The 21,404-nt window shown below is 50.9% G+C and overlaps 1 protein-coding gene across 5 annotated transcripts in view; it reads left to right on the forward strand.

The window, feature by feature from the left end:
* ZFAND2B (zinc finger AN1-type containing 2B) overlaps positions 1–21,404 on the forward strand; it is a 111,287-nt gene that overhangs the window by 47,226 nt on the left and 42,657 nt on the right. For all 5 annotated transcript variants that reach the window (XM_069227195.1, XM_069227198.1, XM_069227193.1 and 2 more), the window contains one exon: positions 8,985–9,057. In XM_069227195.1, the coding sequence (XP_069083296.1) occupies positions 8,985–9,057 (73 nt within the window). The remainder of the gene's footprint in view (positions 1–8,984; positions 9,058–21,404) is intronic.

Consider the following 21,404-nt stretch of genomic DNA (forward strand, 5'->3'; position numbering starts at 1 on the left):
GTGTTACAAGACATCCAAATCGAGCCTATTTCTCCCATTTTAAAAGTCCACCGGGCTAAGATGGAGGCCAGCGCGCTGTGTGGGGCAGAGATTTGGGAGCATTCAAACTCAGCCGCATTGATTGTAGCAGAAGACTGCTTCTTAAGGGCCCCCTTGTTGGCTTTCCTAGAAGCACTCTTTAATTGCCATTGCCAGGAGATACGGGCCTCACGCTGGTGGCTTCTAAGGTTCCCCTGCTCCCTCTTATTCTAAGTACACCTGCCCCTAAATGGTGGCCTTGAAGCCCCGAAAGAAGTAGCTGCACTAGACAAGGCGCGCGGGTGGAATGGCTGTGGTGTGTGAAGGCCAACACTGGTCTAGTGATTCCCCGCCACTTTCTAGAGCGGCTACTAAAGACTCCCCGTGGAAGGTGGGGCAGGATATGTCACACCATGGCTCTTACAAACGCTTTCCTTGAGCTCAGACTGCATGTCCAGTTTGGGCCATTTCTTGACTATCTGTCTTCCCCATGAGACGGAAATTTGCTTTTGAAATTTCACTATGGTACTTTACCAAGACTTTTTTTACAATTAGTTTTATGACCTTTTATAATAAGATTTTGAACTTCTTTTTTTTTTTTTTTTGCATGTCTACATCTTTTCTGTGCATTGGTATTGTTTTAGGTGCTTTTATGGTTTTACAACTGAATAAAGTATTGACTGACCTGTGGAGTCTGTGCAGTCTGAAGTGCATTAACAGTTTGTCAGTTTTCTCAGGGTTGGACTTCTGGAAACCGCTATGGCTGATAAAATAAAAATCTGACCCCAAACCCACATAGCTGCTCAGCCGCCTGGGGTCTCCGCCTTGCCTCTTATTTTAAATTGATCTAGTAGATGCTATGCACCTTCAGTGCTGGCCATAGCGTCAGTGCTTCTGAATAAGATAAATGTTCTAGATTACAGCCGTGGCACCTACAGCTTACTTTAATTTACCTTTGCTGCCATGGTAGGAATTTCTAGTTCTAGCAGAATTCTCCGAAATGCCTGTCTGAGGTCTGGCCAGATTACTGCTCCGGGTGTCAATGGGGTCAAGCGGTAGAAGCCACAGGGGTGCACCAGGAGTGAGCTCCATCCTTACTCTTCCTACACCCTCCATGCAGTCATCTGACTCCACACCTGAGCTTATGCTGCACTGTTGAGCAAGGGGGGTTCATCCATCACTTTACGTCCCATTAGGTCATAATATGTAGTCACCCCTGCCTTTGTCTCCAAGTCTCTTTATACACTGGGCATGTGCTGCAGTCACTGCCTTCTAGACATCCCGATTAACCCAATGGAGTGATTCCTTTCCAAAGTTTTCTAGTATGTCTAAAAAAAAAAAAATATTTTCATCAGTGGTAATTGTGCTCCCCTGCTAGGGAAAATGTAAGCGACTGTCATTAGATTTCTGATGGATACAACTACCTGTGGATTCCTCACCTGATGAATACTCCCATGGCGCCAGCATTTGACGGAAATCTTCTTACTAGTCTCTGCACGTCGACGAGGACGTCACTCTAGCCCACGCGACGCCGCCTGACATCATACAGGCAATAAGAAGTCCTCGCCGACGTGCCGATGACAGTTCCCTTTTTTCCGTGCATTCGAAACGGTTATCTTCGAGGGAGTTACTGTTACCTTCGTGGTTACAGTGTATTGTCTGCTGCGTAGTCTTCTCTGCGGTAACAATGTCTCAGAGGAAGTCGGGTTTCAAGCCCTGTCGAGAGTGTGGGGGCAAGATGTCAGTTACAGATCCTCACTCCGACTGTCTATGGTGTTTGAGCTCCGACCACGACGTCTCGACTTGCGATTCATGTCAACACATGAATCCGAAGGCCCTCAAAGAGCGCGAGGCCAAGTTATTCATGGCAAAGTCAAAGAAGAAGGAGAAACATCATAAGAAGTCTTCTTCGCCAAGGTCTCACCGGCGTCATCGAGACTCCCGGCGCCGTAGAGACTCACGACGTCACTCCAGCAAGGAGTCTCGTTCGAGGTCACCTTCGGCTCGGCGTCGGAGGACTTGGGAGGTCAGCCCCACGGTCACGCCGCATCCATCGACGCCGTTGCCCTCTCCGGCGTCACCGACTTCACCTGGTCAGGCGTCAGTGATTGAGGTGGTGCAGCCTCTTGTGTTTTCTCCGGCGTCGCAGACGTCGAGGTCGGGGTCGCCCTCGATCCAGGCACCCCAGTATCCGGCTTTTCCCACTCCTGGAGCCGATAGTACCGCGTTTCTTAATGCGATGTATACCATCTTTCAGCAGATGGCTCCAGGAGCTGCTCCGGCTGGTCCTTCGGGGCCCTTGGCCTTTTCGTTGGGTGATCCTGCGCCTCTTCGGCCGGCACCCTTTATGCCCTTTCTCCCTTTTGGGAATGTGGGCTCGGCGCCGGTGCCGGCATCGGTGGCCGCTCCGGTGACTTCGGATGTTTCGGCCCCGGAGGTTGCCCCTCCGTCGAAGTCAGGATTTTGCCCTGTGACTCCGGTTGGTCCATCGGCTCCAAGACCTCGTCCTCCGGCTCCTGCCTCGGCGCCGAAGCTGCCTGTGGCGCCGGACGCGGCGTCAGATGCTTCTGGAGATCGGCGCCGTTCTTCGACGTCGGCGGAGGCCATGTCGACTCCGCGTATCGAGGAGAGACTTCATTCGAGGAGGCGTGCTCTCCGTCTTTTAGAAGAGCAAGAGTACCAGCGAGTCCTAGAGGAGGGAGAGATTGAGGACTCTGGAGACGGACTGCATGGTCTGGATACAGCCAGTGGGCTGGACACTTCCCCTGAGTGGGACCTTTCATCTCCAGGGGAATATACGGAGGAGGCTGCTTCCTTTCATGCTGTGGTGAGGAAGGCAGCGAGCTTTTTGGACCTGCCTTTGCCGGTGGCAGAGGCAAAGCAGAATTTGCTGACAGAGGTATTGCATCCGGCCTCTGCTGCAGCTGAGCCTCTCTTGCCATTTAATGAGGCTTTGCTGGATCCGGTGTTGGAGGTGTGGAAGAAGCCGGTGTCTTCCTCGGCCGTTCATAGGGCTGTGGCCAGGAGGTATCGAGCTGCACCATCTGACCCTGGCTTTCTCTCTAGACACCCTACGCCGGAGAGCTTGGTGGTGCAAGCCTCCTGTTCCTCAAAGTCAGCGCCTGGTTCCTTCCCGACGGTGCCTGGAGACAGAGACTCCAAAAAACTGGATGCGCAGTCCAAGAAAATATTTTCGTCATGCAGTTTGGCGTTGAAGGCCACCAACGCCACGTGCATTCTGGGGAGGTACATCCATGCGCTGATGGATGATATTTCGTCTTCATTCACGGAGCTTCCCCAGGGTCTTTTGGATGTGGTCTCGGACGCCCAGGCTGCCGCGACCCAGATTATCCAGTCTGGGCTGGACACGACCGACTCGGTGGCCAGGGCGATGGGCACGACTGTGGTGGCAAGAAGACAGGCCTGGCTCCGAAACTCAGGGTTCTCTGCGGATGTGCAGTCGACCCTACTGGACCTCCCGTTTGATGGGGACAGACTGTTTGGAGCCAAGGCAGATTCAGCCTTGGAACGATTTAAGGAGAGCAGAGCCACAGCCAAATCGTTAGGACTGCAAGCTCCTTCTTCCTCTGCCTCTTCTAGAATTTTCAGGAGGTTTCGGGGATTTGGGCGTGGCTCTTATTCCTCTTCCTTTCGGGGGAGGTTCCAGCAACCCGCCTCTTCCCTCCCCTATAGGTCATTTAGAGGGAGGGGGAGGGGTGGGGTCCGTACCAGAGGAGCCTCTCAACAGCACTCTGCCTCTTCCTCGTCCTCTGGAGGGGTGCAGCAGGGGAAGCAGCCTTAGGCTTCCACCGTTTCCCACTCACTCCTCTCCTGTAGGGGGAAGATTACAGCGTTTTCTCCACAAGTGGAAGTCTATCACAACGGACACTTGGGTTCTCGGCATTGTGGGAAAAGGCTACGCCCTTCCTTTTCGGGAGTTCCCGCCCCTCATCCCGCCCCGCCCATCTTATTGTTCAGAAGAACACCTCCTGTTGCTAGAACAGGAGGTTCAAGTCCTCCTTTCAAAGGGCGCGGTAGAGTTGGTCCCAGAGCAGGAAAAGGGTCGAGGTTGTTACTCAAGATACTTCCTGATTCCCAAAAAGGATGGTCAGTTGAGACCAATCCTGGATCTGAGGATCTTGAATTGGTTCCTCAAACAGGAAAAGTTCAAGATGCTGACCCTAGCACAGGTGCTTTTGGCGTTGAACAAGGAAGATTGGATGGTGTCTGTCGACTTGCAGGATGCTTACTTTCATATCCCGATACTCAAGTCGCACAGGAAGTATCTCCGGTTTGTGGTAGGGTCGCAGCACTATCAGTTTGCGGTCCTCCCGTTTGGTCTTACTTCAGCACCTCGAGTCTTCACAAAGGTGATGTCAGTGGTTGCGGCGGAGCTCAGAAGGAAGGGGATAGCAGTATTCCCTTACTTGGACGACTGGTTGATCAAAGCCAAGTCCCCGGAGCTTGTGTCGCATCATCTGCAGTCAACAACCCAGTTGTTGTTCGACCTGGGCTTTTCGGTGAACGTGCCCAAATCTCACCTGGAGCCCTCTCAGCGCCTCCTGTTCATAGGGGCAGTACTGGATACAACATTGAGTCGAGCCTTTCCTCCGCCTCAGCGGATTCAAGATATTCAGGAATTGGTTCCAATGTTTCGAAATGGAGCGGTAGTTCCAGTCCTCAAGGTCCTTCGTCTGCTCGGTCTGTTCGCCTCCTGCATTCTGTTGGTCACGCATGCTCGCTGGCACATGAGGGCTCTTCAGTGGTGCCTCCGAAGGCAGTGGTCTCAACACAAGGGAGATTTAGAAGGTACTGTCAAGATCTCCAGAGATGCTGCTGTGGAATTGAAGTGGTGGATTGCGGGCAACAATCTTTCACAGGGGAAGCCGTTCGCGCAGTCGCCACCAGTGGCCACGGTAATAACGGATGCCTCCACCCTAGGATGGGGAGCTCATCTGGGGGATCTGGAGATCAAAGGGCTTTGGTCTCCAGAGGAACAGGTGTTTCATATCAATCTGTTGGAGTTACGGGCTGTACGTTTGGCTCTCAAGGCCTTCCTCCCATCCCTTCGTGGTCAGTCGGTACAGGTCCTGACGGACAATACTACCACGATGTGGTACATAAACAAACAGGGAGGAGTAGGGTCGTACCTTCTCTGCAGAGAAGCTCTTCGGCTATGGTCCTGGGCAAAGGACCATCAGATTTGCTTGGTGGCAAATCATCTGGCCGGGGTCTTGAATGTACGTGCGGACAGTCTCAGTCGCCAATTCTCGGCAGACCACGAGTGGCGTCTCCATCCAGATCAAGTCTGTTTAATCTTCCAGATGTGGGGGTTTCCTCGGATAGATCTGTTTGCCACTCGGGAGAACGCGCATTGCCCGTTATTCTGCAGCCTCCAGTATCCGATGCAGGGAGCGTTGGGGGACGCGTTTCAGATAACCTGGTGCGACCAGTTGCTTTACGCGTTTCCCCCCATACCCTTGATTCCTCGAGTGTTGAGGAAAATTCGCCAAGACCGGGCCCAAGTCATCTTAATAGCTCCGGATTGGCCAAGGAGGGTATGGTACTCCGACCTTTTCCAACTCTCACTGTGCCCTCCGCTCCGTCTCCCTCTCAGGGCAGACCTCCTCTCGCAGTCGCAGGGGCAGGTTTTACACCCCAACCTCCAGAGTCTGCACCTACATGCTTGGAGATTGAACGGGGCAACCTGAGTTCCTTCTCTCTCCCACCTGATGTAGTGGATGTTATCTTAGCGGCCAGGCGACACTCCACTAAATCTATCTACGCTAATAGGTGGTCTAAATTTGTTATGTGGTGTGGAGAGAGACAGATTGATCCCTTACATGCTCATCTGTCACATGTTTTGTCTTTTGCACTGTCTCTAGCGCAGAAAGGTTGTGCAGTAGCTACCATTAAGGGTTATTTGTCGGCCTTGTCAGCCTTCATTTGTCTTCCAGACCAACCATCGTTATTTAAATCCCCTATTGTTCTCAGATTCTTGAAAGGTCTTCTGAATCAATATCCTCCAAAACCATTCGTTATGCCTCAATGGGATTTGTCCTTGGTCCTGACTTTCCTTATGGGGTCCCCTTTTGAGCCTATGCATTCTTGCCCCTTAAGATATTTGGTTATTAAAACAGTATTCCTGGTAGCTATAACATCTGCAAGGAGAGTGAGTGAGTTGCAGGCCTTATCGGTTAAACCCCCTTATATAACGTTTTATGGGGATAAGGTGGTGTTGAGGACCAAGGCTGCTTTCCTTCCGAAGGTTGTTTCACCCTTCCATTTGGCTCAGACAATCACTTTGTCCACGTTTTATCCTCCGCCTCATCCTTCAAAGGAGGAAGAAAGACTACATCGCCTGGACCCAAAAAGGGCGTTGAGCTTCTATATCGACAGAATGAAGGATATCAGGCTGGAGGATCAGCTGTTTGTCGGATACGTGGGCAAGAGGAGAGGAAAGGCAGTCCACAAGAGAACACTCTCCAGGTGGGTTGTTCTTTGCATTAAAATCTGTTACTCTTTGGCAAAGAAGGATCCGCCTGAGGGCATTAGAGCTCACTCCACCAGAGCTAAGTCGGCCTCTTCGGCCTTGGCCAGGGGTGTTCCTGTGGTTGACATCTGCAAGGCCGCAACTTGGTCGTCCCTTCACACTTTTGTGAAACATTACTGTTTGGACTCTGAGGTCAGAAGGGACGGTCATTTTGCACGGTCAGTGCTGCAGGATTTCTTGGTTTGACCATTTAGGCACCCACCGCCGGGCGTGGTACTGCTTTGGGACTCTATTCATCAGGTGAGGAATCCACAGGTAGTTGTATCCATCAGAAGAACGAGTTACTTACCTTCGGTAACGACTTTTCTGGTGGATACATTAGCTACCTGTGGATTCCTCACGGTCCCACCCGCCTCCCCGTTGCCTTTTTGGTCTCTCCAAGCAATCCTTGAGTGTGCTCCTTTTGGTATTCAAAGTTGCAATACATTTTGCATGTATGATATTTGTATATATGTGTATATTTATATATAAATCTATATATATACTGGGTATATACATGATTCGTATGTATAAATATATTTATTTGTTTAAAAAAAAAAAAAAAAAAAAAAGGTTATATTAAATCTACAGCTATTTTATTGCAATGTTGTGTGATTTACAATATTAAGAGATGTTGCTTTGCTCTTTCATTGCATTGGGTTATTATTATTATTCTCATGCACGTAAAAAATGTTGGTACTGTCATCGGCACGTCGGCGAGGACTTCTTATTGCCTGTATGACGTCAGACGGCGTCGCGTGGGCTAGAGTGACGTCCTCGTCGACGTGCAGAGACTAGTAAGAAGATTTCCGTCAAATGCTGGCGCCATGGGAGTATTCATCAGGTGAGGAATCCACAGGTAGCTAATGTATCCACCAGAAAAGTCGTTACCGAAGGTAAGTAACTCGTTCTTCTGGCACAACTTCAGTTTGTACCGCACTTTACAAGCGAACTTTCCTAGTGGTCGTCATATCAGCAAGTATGGTTGGTGAATGAGGTTACTGTGGGCACTCATCCGATGTTCCTGGTTAAAAATGAACTGTTTTTTCCTGGAAATAAGTATCCATTGTCTACAGTGAAACGTAAATCACGCCCTACATGTGGACATGTCTCTCCAGTATTACCTGGCCAAGGAGAAAGAAAGAAGCCATCCAGGCATTTGTTGTTTAATTTAGCCCTGCTGAAGGCTTCTTGCTTGGGAGCTCCTCAGTGAAAAGCCTGGTACCCGTTCCGCCGGTGTAGAGAGTTGTCTACTACAACCCTGTTTTTCACAGCACATTTTATTGCATGTCCAGCACCTTCCAGCCGAAGCCAGACAATAACAGTGCATATTTGCATTTCCATGCAACAGATTAACATTTCAACAGATTAACATTTCTTACCTTTACCGGCAAGTTCTGCCCCTCCCCTCCCTTCTCTACTGCATCTTGCACGGAAATCGATTGCTTGTTGCACATAGATGAGACATACGTACTTCACAGCGGCATTCACTACATCAGTGTCTGATAGAGGAGACCATGCGGTGGTAAGAGAAGGCCCCAGGGTCTGCCCATTTTTGCCAAACTTTAGAATGCTGATATGGACAGCCCGGTCCTACCACTCTTAAACATTTTGGTGCCTGAGACGAGTAAAGCTGGTCCCCGGAGCTCAGGCCATACTCTGGCCAAGCACAGTCCTCAGTGTGCTGATGGCAGAACAGATGCTCGGCTGGGACACTTTTTTTCTTTTCTTTGATACTTGTTTAGTTAGCACTTCCTTTCAGGTGTTCCCCCGCCGTGCTGCTATGCAGCTGAGCTGGTTCTTGTTTGCCGCTTTCGGTGGACATTCATCAGTGGGACTGGGCTGTCTGCTCCTTCACTGAGTTCATCAACTCCTCCACGTGCTCTCTGTGAAAGCCTGGTAGTTGGAAGGAGGTCAGGCTTTAACATAAACTGCTGCTCAGTGTCCAGTTCCTTGTGGAACAGGTCACCCTGGCACCATAATCTGAGGCAGATTCACCCCACTGATTCACTTTAGTGTTTTTCATTTTTAAGGAGAACAGGTGAAATGGTTTAAGAGCGAAGAGTGTTAGGTTGATGTCATTCTTTTTAAAAGTTTACTTAGTTCACATTTAATAAAAAGAGCACCTACTTTAGGTGAGTTGGTTTGAAGTTTTTTTCTCTCTTGTATGGTGGTGAGTGATGTGGCACATTGATGGTGATGTTCAGTGCTCATGACTTCAGTGAAGAGTGCCATGAAGGACTACAGTTAAGGGTGCCTTCGGAGGGCTCCTAGCTTGTGGACGGAGGATGTTCAGAAGTACGAGTGGTGGAGACTGAGCAGGTGTATCTTGGTTTCCGCATCTAGACTGGTAGACCCATGTCCAGAGCTCAGTCTGTTGGAAGTGTTTGTTCACAGCTCTAGCCTCATGCGCTTCTCGACTTTGTGCTTGCAGGCCGAGTGAACCTCGCCCTTCGCCGCCTCCTCCCATTGCAGTGCCTATTGCTGATGAGCTTCAGAACGGATTGGTAAGACTCTGTTTTATCTCTGCAGGAAATGAGTATTTGTGATACAGGAGTCCCTTGAACTCAGCATTGACCAAACGTGACTTTGATATGAATCTTACAGATTCGGAGAGGGGGTGACTGTCAACTCAACTTCTTCACAAGCTCTGGTAGAATAGGATGACATTCTAGAAGACGGCCCTTGGCCTGCGGGACGGGGTGGGTGTGTGATGGGGGCTGTTAAGAATGATCATTGAAAGCGTGCTTATCTACCTTAAGAGATCTCCCTTAGGATGGATGAGAGCAGGACCCGCGTACATAGCATGACACGCTGGTGGGAGGGCAGCTGCCTACCCTGTCGCTATAGCAGGCAATACAGTGAAAACGTGGAGCTGCACAAGGGAGGCCTATAGTGGGCTCGCTGTTGATAATTCAAAGAGCACCGTCCAGGCAATACCAGAAGGGCCGTGCCCACGAAATATGATACTAGAATTCAGATCGGAGACTGTGCCTCAGGCAGAGTGAAATGATGCTCAGTCTGAAGTTAGACCACAGTAAAAATGGTGCAGACCAGATGTGTTTCAGAATCTCTTAACTATTCTTATCTAAAGATACACACGTTTATACAGGTTGAAAGAATATACAATGTTAAAGTTACCACTGTAAAATGTTATATGATGTATTTTCCAGAAGCAGGATGTAAACTCGTAGTTTAATCAGTTAGAAAATATTTTTACCTATCAATAACCTATTTAACAAATGAATTTCCAAAAATTCCATGAAAAATATTGCACATCAGTAATCAATAAATCTCATGCACAGTTTATTAAAACTGTGCCATCCTGGGCTGTATTATGTTTCTGGACAGTCCTCGTTTCTCAGAGTGCTCTCGACAATCATGCAGACACACTTTTTTTTTTTTTTTTTTTGTCATTGGGGTTGTGCCCTGATGTGTTTCTGTCTCACAAGGGAACCTCTGGAGAAGCTCTTGGCACCTGGGGTGGTGATGGACAGGGAGAGGGATCACTCTCCTTTCCATTGTCCAGTTTAGCGCCAGAGCAGGGACTGGAGGTCCCTGAACCGTTGTAGACTGGTTTATGCACAGAGTGCACCAAATGTGCCCTTCAAAGCGTACTAGGTACCTCCCAAGCCATGTACCACCTATTTCCAAAGGGAGAGGTTGTAACCCCCACATGCCCAGGTTTGGAGTTACCATTATATAGATGGACATAAGTAGTGACCGATGTCAAGTACTCGTGTAAAATGGCATCTCCTCACTCAAGAAGCCCATGAAAATGGGAGTAGAGTTCATGGGAGCACCTCTGCTCATGCAAGGGTACCCTCGCACACAGGTCACTGCAACCCTGCCCTCTGGGCAAGGAGGGCCCACAATTGGCATGACTTAAAGTAACTTATTGCAGTGACCTGAAGTGAAAGGGTGCATGCACCTTTTCACGCAGGCTGCAATGGCAGGCATGCAGACCGATTTTTACTTGGGCTCCCATGGGTGGCATAATACATGCTGCAGCCCAGGGGGAAACCCCTGGTGCCCCAATTCCCTGAGTACCATGTACTAGGGACTTTTAAGGGGGCCCATTATGCCAAACGTGGGGTGTTTATGGTCCAAGCAACCAAATTTAAAGGGGGAGAGCACAGTCACTGGGGTCTTGGTTAGCAAGATCCCAGTGAACACAGTCAAAACACACTGACAAAGGCAAAAAGTGGGGGTAACCATGCCAAGAAAGAGGGTACTTTCCTACTGCCCTGGTATGTACTTTCTGATTGTGTTTGCTACCCCCTCAGTCCAGTTTGTGCTGTGACAGGCAGAATGACTTTTAGTTCAGGTCACAGTTCTTTTCTCTTGTCCTCTCTGTACCATGTAGCTGCACTCATAGTGCAGAGGAAAATGGTCATTCTCCAGGGGAAGCCATCTTCTGCCACCCTCTACTCCCTCACCTCTCCAGAGCAGGTGCTATAGGCTCAAGGAAGGGTAAGTGGTATTAGCTGCCTTCAAGCTGGTATGCCCAAGAGTTGCTTAACTAGATTTCCCAAAGGAAATCCTCAGTTTAGCATTGTAAAGAAATGGCTCCCTGTTGCAGTTACCCCCCCACTTTTTGCCTGATACTGATGCTGACTTGACTGAGAAGTGTGCTGGGACCCTGCTAACCAGGCCCCAGCACCAGTGTTCTTTCACCTAAAAATTTACCATTGTTTCCACAATTGGCACACCCTGGCATCCAGGTAAGTCCCTTGTAACTGGTACCCCTGGTACCAAGGGCCCTGATGCCAGGTAAGGTCTCTAAGGGCTGCAGCATATCTTATGCCACCCTGGGGACCCCTCACTCAGCACAGACACACTGCTTGCCAGCTTGTGTGTACTAGTGGGGATAAAATGACTAAGTCGACATGGCACTCCCCTCAGGGTGCCATGCCAACCTCACACTGCCTGTGGCATAGGTAAGTCACCCCTCTAGCAGGCCTTACAGCCCTAAGGCAGGGTGCACTATACCACAGGTGAGGGCATAGGTGCATGAGCACTATGCCCCTACAGTGTCTAAGCAAAACCTTAGACATTGTAAGTGCAGGGTAGCCATAAAAGTGTATGGTCTGGGAGTCTGTCAAAAACGAACTCCACAGCTCCATAATGGCTACACTGAATACTGGGAAGTTTAGTATCCAACTTCTCAGAATAATAAACCCACACTGATGCCAGTGTTGGATTTATCAAAAAATGCACACAGAGGGCATCTTAGAGATGCCCCCTGTATTTTACCCAATTGTTCAGTGCAGGATTGACTGGTCTGTGCCAGACTGCTGCTGAGAGACGAGTTTCTGACCCCATGCGGTGAGAGCCTTTGTGCTCTCTGAGGACAGAAACAAAGCCTGCTCTGGTTGGAGGTGCTTCACACCTCCCCCCTGCAGGAACTGTAACACCTAGCAGTGAGATTCAAAGGCTCAAGCTTCGTGTTACAATGCCCCAGGGCACTCCAGCTAGTGGAGATGCCCACCCCCTGGACACAGCCCCCACTTTTGGCGGCAAGTCCAGGAGAGATAATGAGAAAAACAAGGAGGAGTCACTGACCAGCCAGGACAGCCCCTAAGGCAACCTGAGCTGAAGTGACTCTGACTTTTAGGAATCCTCCATCTTGCAGATGGAGGATCCCCCCAATAGGGATAGGAATGTGACCCCCTCCCCTTGGGGGAGGAGGCACAAAGAGGGTGTAGCCACCCTCAGGGCTAGTAGCCATTGGCTACTGCCCTCCCTGACCTAAACACATCCCTAAATTCTGTATTTAGGGGCTCCCCTGAACCTAGGAAATCAGATTCCTGCAACTTACGAAGAAGAGGACTGCTGAGCTGAAAAACCCTGCAGAGAAGAAGACACCAACTGCTTTGGCCCCAGCCCTACCGGCCTGTCTCCCTCTTTCAGAAGAAAACTGCTCCAGCGACGCTTTCCCCAGGACCAGCGACCTCTGAATCCTCAGAGGACTGCCCTGCTTCCAAAAGACCAAGAAACTCCCGAGAACAGCGGCCCTGTTCAACAAAGACTGCAACTTTGTTTCCAGAGGAGCAGATTTAAAGACCCTTGCAATCCCCGCAAGAAGCGTGAGACTTGCAACACTGCACCCGGCGACCCCGATTCGACTGGTGGAGAAACAACCAGACTGTGAGTAACCAAAGTTGTGCCCCCAAAGCGACGCCTGCAGAGGGAATCCCGAGGCTCCCCCTGACCGCGACTGCCTGACTCTAGGATCCCGACGCCTGGAAAAGACCCTGCACCCGCAGCCCCCAGGACCGGAAGGATCGGAACTCCAGAGCAGGAGTGACCCCCAGGAGGCCCTCTCCCTTGCCCAGGTGGTGGCTACCCCGAGGAGCCCCCCCCTTGCCTGCCTGCATCGCTAAAGAGACCCCTTGGTCTCTCATTGAAACCTATTACAAACCCGACGCTTGTTTGCACATTGCACCCAGCCGCCCCCGCGCTGCTGAGGGTGTACTTTCTGTGTGGACTTGTTTCCCCCCCGTGCCCTACAAAAACCCCCTGGTCTGCCCTCCGAAGACACGGGTACTTACCTGCTGGCAGACTGGAACCGGGGCACCCCGTTCTCCATTGAAGCCTATGTGTTTTGGGCACCACTTTGAACTCTGCACCTGACCGGCCCTGAGCTGCTGGTGTGGTGACTTTGGGGTTGCTCTGAACCCCCGACGGTGGGCTACCTTGGACCCCAATTTGAACCCCGTAGGTGGTTTACTTACCTGCAAGAACTAACATTACTTTACCTCCCCCAGGAACTGTGAAAATTGCACTGTCCACTTTTAAAACAGCTAATTGTGTTTTATGTAAAAAGTATATATGCTATTGTGATTATTCAAAGTTCCTAGAGTACTTACCTGCAATACCTTTCAAATGAGATATTACATGTAGAATTTGAACCTGTGGTTCTTAAAATAAACTAAGAAAATATATTTTTCTATAACAAAACCTATTGGCCTGGATTTGTCTCTGAGTGTGTGTTTCCCATTTATTGCCTGGGTGTATGTACAACAAATGCTTAACACTACTCCTTTGATAAGCCTACTGCTCGACCACACTACCACAAAATAGAGCATTAGTATTATCTCTTTTTGCCACTATCTTACCTCTAAGGGGAACCCTTGGACTCTGTGCATACTATTCCTTACTTTGAAATAGTGCATACAGAGCCAACTTCCTACAAGCATCACACTCGAGGTGCAGATGGACTCCACCATTCACACAAAGTATACACTCTTGTGGTGTTCATTCATTTCCCAGAGATGATGAAAGCAAGTGACCCCGGTTATGGGGTCTAGACAGAGCCTTATCAGGGGACAGCCATAAGGAAGAATCCCTGCAGGGACCACATAAAAAGGCTTGTGTGCCTGAATTATTAATGCACTGCCACAACTACACTGGAAGCCATTGGCTTGCTGGCAAGCAGCACCTCATCTGGTTACTGTGTGCTTTGGTGGTTGCAGGGGGTAGGTAGTGACAGACAAAAGAGCTGGAGTCAGTCTGCTCTCCCAGATGCTCTGTTGGAACCATCCCGACACCTGCTGTATGCACTCCTTGTTCCCAAGGCTCACGGTAGTGTTGGCTCCTGCTCTACACTGTACTCCTCGTTCCCAAGGCTCACGGCAGTGTCTGCTCCTGCACTCCTTGTTCCCAAGGCTCACGGCAGTGTCGGCTCCTGCTCTACCAGGGGTGTGGAATTTATTAAAATATCTACTTGTCCAGGGGACAGGTTGCTTCTCAAATCTACTTGTCCTGTAAAAAGATCTACTAGTCCCTTTGGTGCCATGTAGTGTGGCGACAAACTATGGCAGCAATCTCATTATGTAAGAGCTCTGATAATAGCCTCTCTGATTATGCCAGGGCTACTACCATAGTAGGGCTTGAATACTTGCAGTTTCAATCCCTACTGTAGCAATTTCCTTATTTTGCCACCTTTCTGCAGATCTGCATACTGGGGCTGAAGGAAGCAGTAAGCAATAGTTCCAGGGCTGGAATGCCTTTGAGTCTGCAAACCTACTAACCTGTATGCTTTAAAGATTTTCACCAGCTTCTCTCTAATATTTTCCCATATTAAGAAAGGTTGGACATTTACTCCTGACAATGGCAGAATTATAACTTCTTCCAGGGTTGGGAAGAAAGTGGCTTGAGGGAAAATGAACTTGCAAATGCTCAATAGATTTTCACATGAGCAAATCTACACATGCTTATTTACCCATGCTAAAATACAGTTCACAAATATTTTATAGGGGTACGACATACACTATGGGTGCACTTTTGTGACTTTCTTTAAGAATTTGGGGCCACATGTAGGTAGGTTCAGATTTGCGACCCGCAAATCCGAATGTAGGATGGTGTCCCTGACATCATCTGTGATTCGCAAGAGCTTCGCAAATGCCCACCTCATGAATAATCATGAGGTGGGTCGCAATTTGCGACCCCCTTGCGAATGGCGGCCCTCACAGGGATGGTGGCCTGCTGGAGACAGCAGACCACCATGCCTGTGACTGCTTTTCAATAAAGCTTTTTTTTTTTTGTAATGCAGCCCGTTTTCCTTAAAGGAAAACGAGATGCATTACAAAAACGAAAAATGAAACGTTTTCGTTTCATTTTTTCAGAGCAGGCAGTGGTCCGCAGGACCACTGCCTGCTCTGAAAAAATGTTTACAGTGACATTCACAATGGGGAAGGGGTCCCATGGGGACCCCTTCCCTTTTGCGAAAGTGTTAGCACCCATTTGAAATGGGTGCAAACTGCGCTTGGTTTGCGCCCGCGTTCGCGGTCACAAAACAATCCTACATTGCACTGCGAGTCGCAATTAGGAAGGGAACACCCCTTCCTAATTGCGAGCCGCAAACCCGTTTTGCGATTCGGTAACCAGGTTACCGAATCGCAAAACTGGGTTTGTGCATTGCAGTGTGCTTTTTGCACGTCGCAAACCGCGAAAGTCGCTGTTTGCAACATGCAAAAAGCTACCTACATGAGGGTCTTGGTCCCTAATTAGGTCTGGTGTTAACAAAGACATTTTGTTTTTATTAAACTTCTATTTCTCTCTCTTTCGGCTGGCTTTACTGTGAGTGATCGCATTCTGCTCTTCCACAAGGAGCATATTGGCACACAAAGTAGTTTTGTTCAGTGCCAGGAACTACAGTGGCAATCAGTGACGTAACGAAACTGGAGGGTGCCCCTTTGCAAAGAACATGGAGGAGCCCCCTCTCCAGACTCACTCAGGGCAGGTGCTGTGCTGAAGGGGCCCCCTGGAGGGCGGCTGCGGGGCCTTTGTTATGCCACTGGTGGCAACGTGTGCTTTTAGAGTTCAAAAACCTTTGGGGGTTTTTTTGCCAGTGTTTGTTACAATGTTGAGGGCCTGGTAGCTCCCACAACAATAAAGTGTTACAAAAGCCATGTCAAAACAAGACACCCATTGATGAAACTCAAAGACTTATAAAAATATGTCAGACCAGTTGGCTTTGTCAGTGTTTGTTTATTTTCATGCTTCCCATATTCGTGTTGAAAATGGTTACACTGATTTTCCATTAGAAATATTTTTGGGAAATACTAGCATGCATCAACACATTTTACTAAATGACACTTCATTTGCATCTAATCAGAGAGCATTCTGGGAGCATTATACTTAGCCTCATAGCCTAAACCTTTCCAACATGTGTATACACTTTATTTTAATTTTTTTGGTACTGGAACCAACGTCAGTAGTGAAGTGTGACCTTAAAACATTTATTTACATTACTCACCCTAATAATGAAGGCTTTCAAATAATGAACCATAAATACAAGTTCGAACAGCATTATCGTTTGGAAACACATTACCTCAACTGCAGAGAGTTCCACTCTCTGTAAACAGGCAGAGGGTTGGGCCTACTTGTGCCAAGGACAAAGTAAACATAAAAACGTGTTGCCCTTGACCCCAAACAAGATGTCCCGGGCGTCGGGCGATAGGAATTCCACATCCCTGTCTACACTGCACTCCTCGTTCCCAAGGCTCACGGCAGTGTCTGCTCCTGCACTCCTCGTTCCCAAGGCTCACGGCAGTGTCGGCTCCTGCTCTACACTGCACTCCTCGTTCCCGAGGCTCACGGGAGTGTCAGCCCCTGCTCTACACTGCACTCCTCGTTCCCAAGGCTCACGGGAGTGTCAGCCCCTGCTCTACACTGCACTCCTCGTTCCCAAGGCTCACGGGAGTGTCGGCCCCTGCTCTATACTGCACTCCTCGTTCCCAAGGCTCACGGGAGTGTCGGCCCCTGCTCTACACTGCACTCCTCGTTCCCAAGGCTCACGGGAGTGTCGGCTCCTGCTCTACACTCCTTGTTACCAAGGCTCACAGTAGTGTTGGCTCCTGCTCTACACTGCACTCCTTGTTCCCAAGGCTCACGGCAGTGTCGGCTCCTGCTCTACACTGCACTCCTCGTTCCCAAGGCTCACAGGAGTGTCAGCCCCCGCTCTACACTGCACTCCTCGTTCCCAAGGCTCACGTGAGTGTCGGCCCCTGCTCTACACTGCACTCCTCGTTCCCAAGGCTCACGGGAGTGTCGGCCCCTGCTCTACACTGCACTCCTCGTTCCCAAGGCTCACGGGAGTGTCGGCCCCTGCTCTACACTGCACTCCTCGTTCCCAAGGCTCACGGGAGTGTCGGCCCCTGCTCTACACTGCACTCCTTGTTACCAAAGCTCACGGCAGTGCTGGCTCCTGCTCTACCCTGCACTCCTCGTTACCAAAGCTCACAACACTGTTGGCTCCTGCTCTACCCTGCACTCCTTGTTACCAAGGCTCCTGGCAGTGTCGGCTCCTGCTCTACACTGCACTGCTCGTTCCCAAGGCTCACGGCAGTGTCAGCTCCTGCTCTACACTGCACTCCTCGTTCCCAAGGCTCACGGCAGTGCCAGCTCCTGCTCTACACTGCACTCCTCGTTCCCAAGGCTCTCGGTAGTGTCGGCTCCTGCTCTACACTGCACTCCTCGTTACCAAGGCTCACGGTACTGTCGGCTCCTGCTTTACACTCCTTGTTACCAAGGCTCACAGTAGTGTCTGCTCCTGCTCTACACTGCACTCCTCGTTCCCAAGGCTCACGGCAGTGTCGGCTCCTGCTCTACCCTGCACTCCTCGTTACCAAAGCTCACGGCAGTGCCGGCTCCTGCTCTACCCTGCACTCCTCGTTGCCAAAGCTCAAGACGGCAGTGTCGGCTCCTGCTCTACACTGCACTCCTTGTTCCCAAGGCTCACGGCAGTGTCAGCTCCTGCTCTACACTGCACTCCTCGTTACCAAGGCTCACGGTAGTGCCAGCTCCTGCTTTACACTCCTTGTTACCAAGGCTCATGGTAGTGTCGGCTCCTGCTCTACACTGCACTCCTCGTTCCCAAGGCTCACGGCAGTGTCGGCTCCTGCTCTACACTGCACTCCTCGTTCCCAAGGCTCACAGCAGTGTCGGCTCCTGCTCTACCCTGCACTCCTCGTTACCAAAGCTCACGACAGTGTCGGCTCCTGCTCTACGTTACCAAGGCTCCTGGCAGTGTCGGCTCCTGCTCTACACTGCACTCCTTGTTACCAAAGCTCACGGCAGTGCCGGCTCCTGCTCTACCCTGCACTCCTCGTTACCAAAGCTCACGGCAGTGCCGGCTCCTGCTCTACCCTGCACTCCTCGTTACCAAAGCTCACGGCAGTGCAGGCTCCTGCTCTACCCTGCACTCCTCGTTACCAAAGCTCACGACAGTGTCGGCTCCTGCTCTACCCTGCACTCCTTGTTACCAAGGCTCCTGGCAGTATCGGCTCCTGCTCCACACTGCACTCCTCGTTACCAAGGCTCACAGTAGTGTCGGCTCCTGCTCTACACTGCACTCCTCATTCCCAAGGCTCACGGCAGTGTCGGCTCCTGCTCTACCCTGCACTCCTCGTTACCAAAGCTCACGACAGTGTCCTGCTCTACACTGCACTCCTTGTTACCAAGGCTCCTGGCAGTGTCGGCTCCTGCTCTACACTGCACTGCTCGTTCCCAAGGCTCACGGCAGTGTCCGCTCCTGCTCTACACTGCACTCCTCGTTCCCAAGGCTCACGGCAGTGCCAGCTCCTGCTCTACACTGCACTCCTCGTTCCCAAGGCTCACGGTACTGTCGGCTCCTGCTCTACACTGCACTCCTCGTTACCAAGGCTCACGGTACTGTCGGCTCCTGCTTTACACTCCTTGTTACCAAGGCTCACAGTAGTGTCTGCTCCTGCTCTACACTGCACTCCTCGTTCCCAAGGCTCACGGCAGTGTCGGCTCCTGCTCTACCCTGCACTCCTCGTTAACAAAGCTCACGGCAGTGCCGGCTCCTGCTCTACCCTGCACTCCTCGTTGCCAAAGCTCAAGACGACAGTGTCGGCTCCTGCTCTACCCTGCACTCCTTGTTACCAAGGCTCCTGGCAGTGTCGGCTCCTGCTCTACACTGCACTCCTTGTTCCCAAGGCTCACGGCAGTGTCAGCTCCTGCTCTACACTGCACTCCTCGTTACCAAGGCTCACGGTAGTGCCAGCTCCTGCTTTACACTCCTTGTTACCAAGGCTCACGGTAGTGTCGGCTCCTGCTCTACACTGCACTCCTCGTTCCCAAGGCTCACGGCAGTGTCGGCTCCTGCTCTACACTGCACTCCTCGTTCCCAAGGCTCACGGCAGTGTCGGCTCCTGCTCTACCCTGCACTCCTCGTTACCAAAGCTCACGACAGTGCCGGCTCCTGCTCTACCCTGCACTCCTCGTTACCAAAGCTCACGGCAGTGCAGGCTCCTGCTCTACCCTGCACTCCTCGTTACCAAAGCTCACGACAGTGTCGGCTCCTGCTCTACCCTGCACTCCTTGTTACCAAGGCTCCTGGCAGTATCGGCTCCTGCTCCACACTGCACTCCTCGTTACCAAGGCTCAGGGTAGTGCCAGCTCCTGCTTTACACTCCTTGTTACCAAGGCTCACAGTAGTGTCGGCTCCTGCTCTACACTGCACTCCTCATTCCCAAGGCTCACGGCAGTGTCGGCTCCTGCTCTACCCTGCACTCCTCGTTACCAAAGCTCACGACAGTGTCGGCTCCTGCTCTACACTGCACTCCTTGTTACCAAGGCTCCTGGCAGTGTCTGCTCCTGCTCTACACTGCACTCCTCGTTCCCAAGGCTCACGGCAGTGTCAGCTCCTGCTCTACACTGCACTCCTTGTTCCCAAGGCTCACGGCAGTGCCAGCTCCTGCTCTACACTGCACTCCTCGTTACCAAGGCTCACGGTACTGTCGGCTCCTGCTCTACAATGCACTCCTCGTTACCAAGGCTCACGGTACTGTCGGCTCCTGCTCTACACTCCTTGTTACCAAGGCTCACGGCAGTGTCGGCTCCTGCTCTACACTGCACTTCTCGTTCCCAAGGCTCACGGCAGTGTCGGCTCCTGCTCTACCCTGCACTCCTCGTTACCAAAGCTCTCAGCAGTGCCAGCTCCTGCTCTACCCTGCACTCCTCGTTACCAAAGCTCACGACGGTGTCGGCTCCTGCTCTACCCTGCACTCCTTGTTACCAAGGCTCACGGCAGTGTCGGCTCCTGCTCTACACTGCACTCCTCGTTCCCAAGGCTCACAGCAGTGCCGGCTCCTGCTCTACACTGAACTCCTCGTTCCCAAGGCTCACGGTAGTGCCGGCTCCTGCTCTACACTGAACTCCTCGTTCCCAAGGCTCACGGTAGTGTCGGCTCCTGCTCTACACTGCACTCCTCGTTACCAAGGCTCACGGTACTGTCGGCTCCTGCTCTACCCTGCACTCCTCGTTACCAAGGCTCACGGCAGTGTCTGCTCCTGCTCTACACTGCACTAGTTACCAAGGCTCACAGCAGTGCCGGCTCCTGCTCTACACTGCACTCCTTGTGACTGCTTTACTGCTGCTCACAGTGATCTTGGGCTTTACTCAAGTTACCCTCATTGTTACCCTGTTCAGGCTCTACACTGCACTCATTGTGACTGCTATACTACTGCTCACAGTGATCTTGGGCTTTACTCGAGTTACCCTCATTGTTACCCTGGCTGTTAGGTTCATCTGCTGCTCTGCCCAGTCTGCCCAACACGGTGGCTCAGGTTTTCCAGCATTTCTCTTTTCACCAACATAACTGCTAGCACCACCATCATCACCACCACTTCCAGCAGCAGGGTCACCTTAAACATTACTGCGGTTGGCTCCTCGACCGCAGTGCGTGGTACTACTCCACCACACCACTCTCAGGTTTGTAGGAAGGTTGTGTGTTGGTGTGTATTTAGGACAAAGAGTGCTCTTAACGTGCGAGTTACTGTTCGATTTAGAGAAGGAATATGGCACTCCCTGGTCACGTACCCACACTTTCATGTGCCTGCACTCTTTGTTCACATTTCCAGCACTGCTTTTCTCCTATTGTGCTTAGAATTCAAGCAGTTACAGAGGCACCACTGTTACCTGAACAAACAGAGCCAGCGTTCCCGTACAGAGTAAATATAGGCCTTTAATAAGACCTTGGTGGTCAGGGCTGAGCCAGCATTCCATTTTACACACAATACTGGCCGAAGCCAACATTTCATTGTAGCTCAAATGCTGGCCTTCAATAAAACCTTGAGAGGCCGGGCTGTGCCTGCATTCCAATATGGACTGAATGCAGGTTTTCCCAACACCTAGGAGCTTTGAACTGAGACAGCATTCCAGTATAGACTGAATGCAGGTTTTCCCGTCCTCTAGGAGCTTTGAACTGAGATGCCATTCCAGTATAGACTGAATGCAGGTTTTCTGGACACCTAGGAGCTTTGAACTGAGACATCATTCCAGTATGGACTGAATGCAGGTTTCCTGGACACCTAGGACCTTT

The sequence above is a fragment of the Pleurodeles waltl genome, chromosome 3_2 (assembly GCF_031143425.1).
Source record: "Pleurodeles waltl isolate 20211129_DDA chromosome 3_2, aPleWal1.hap1.20221129, whole genome shotgun sequence".
Classification (NCBI taxonomy): domain Eukaryota; kingdom Metazoa; phylum Chordata; class Amphibia; order Caudata; family Salamandridae; genus Pleurodeles; species Pleurodeles waltl.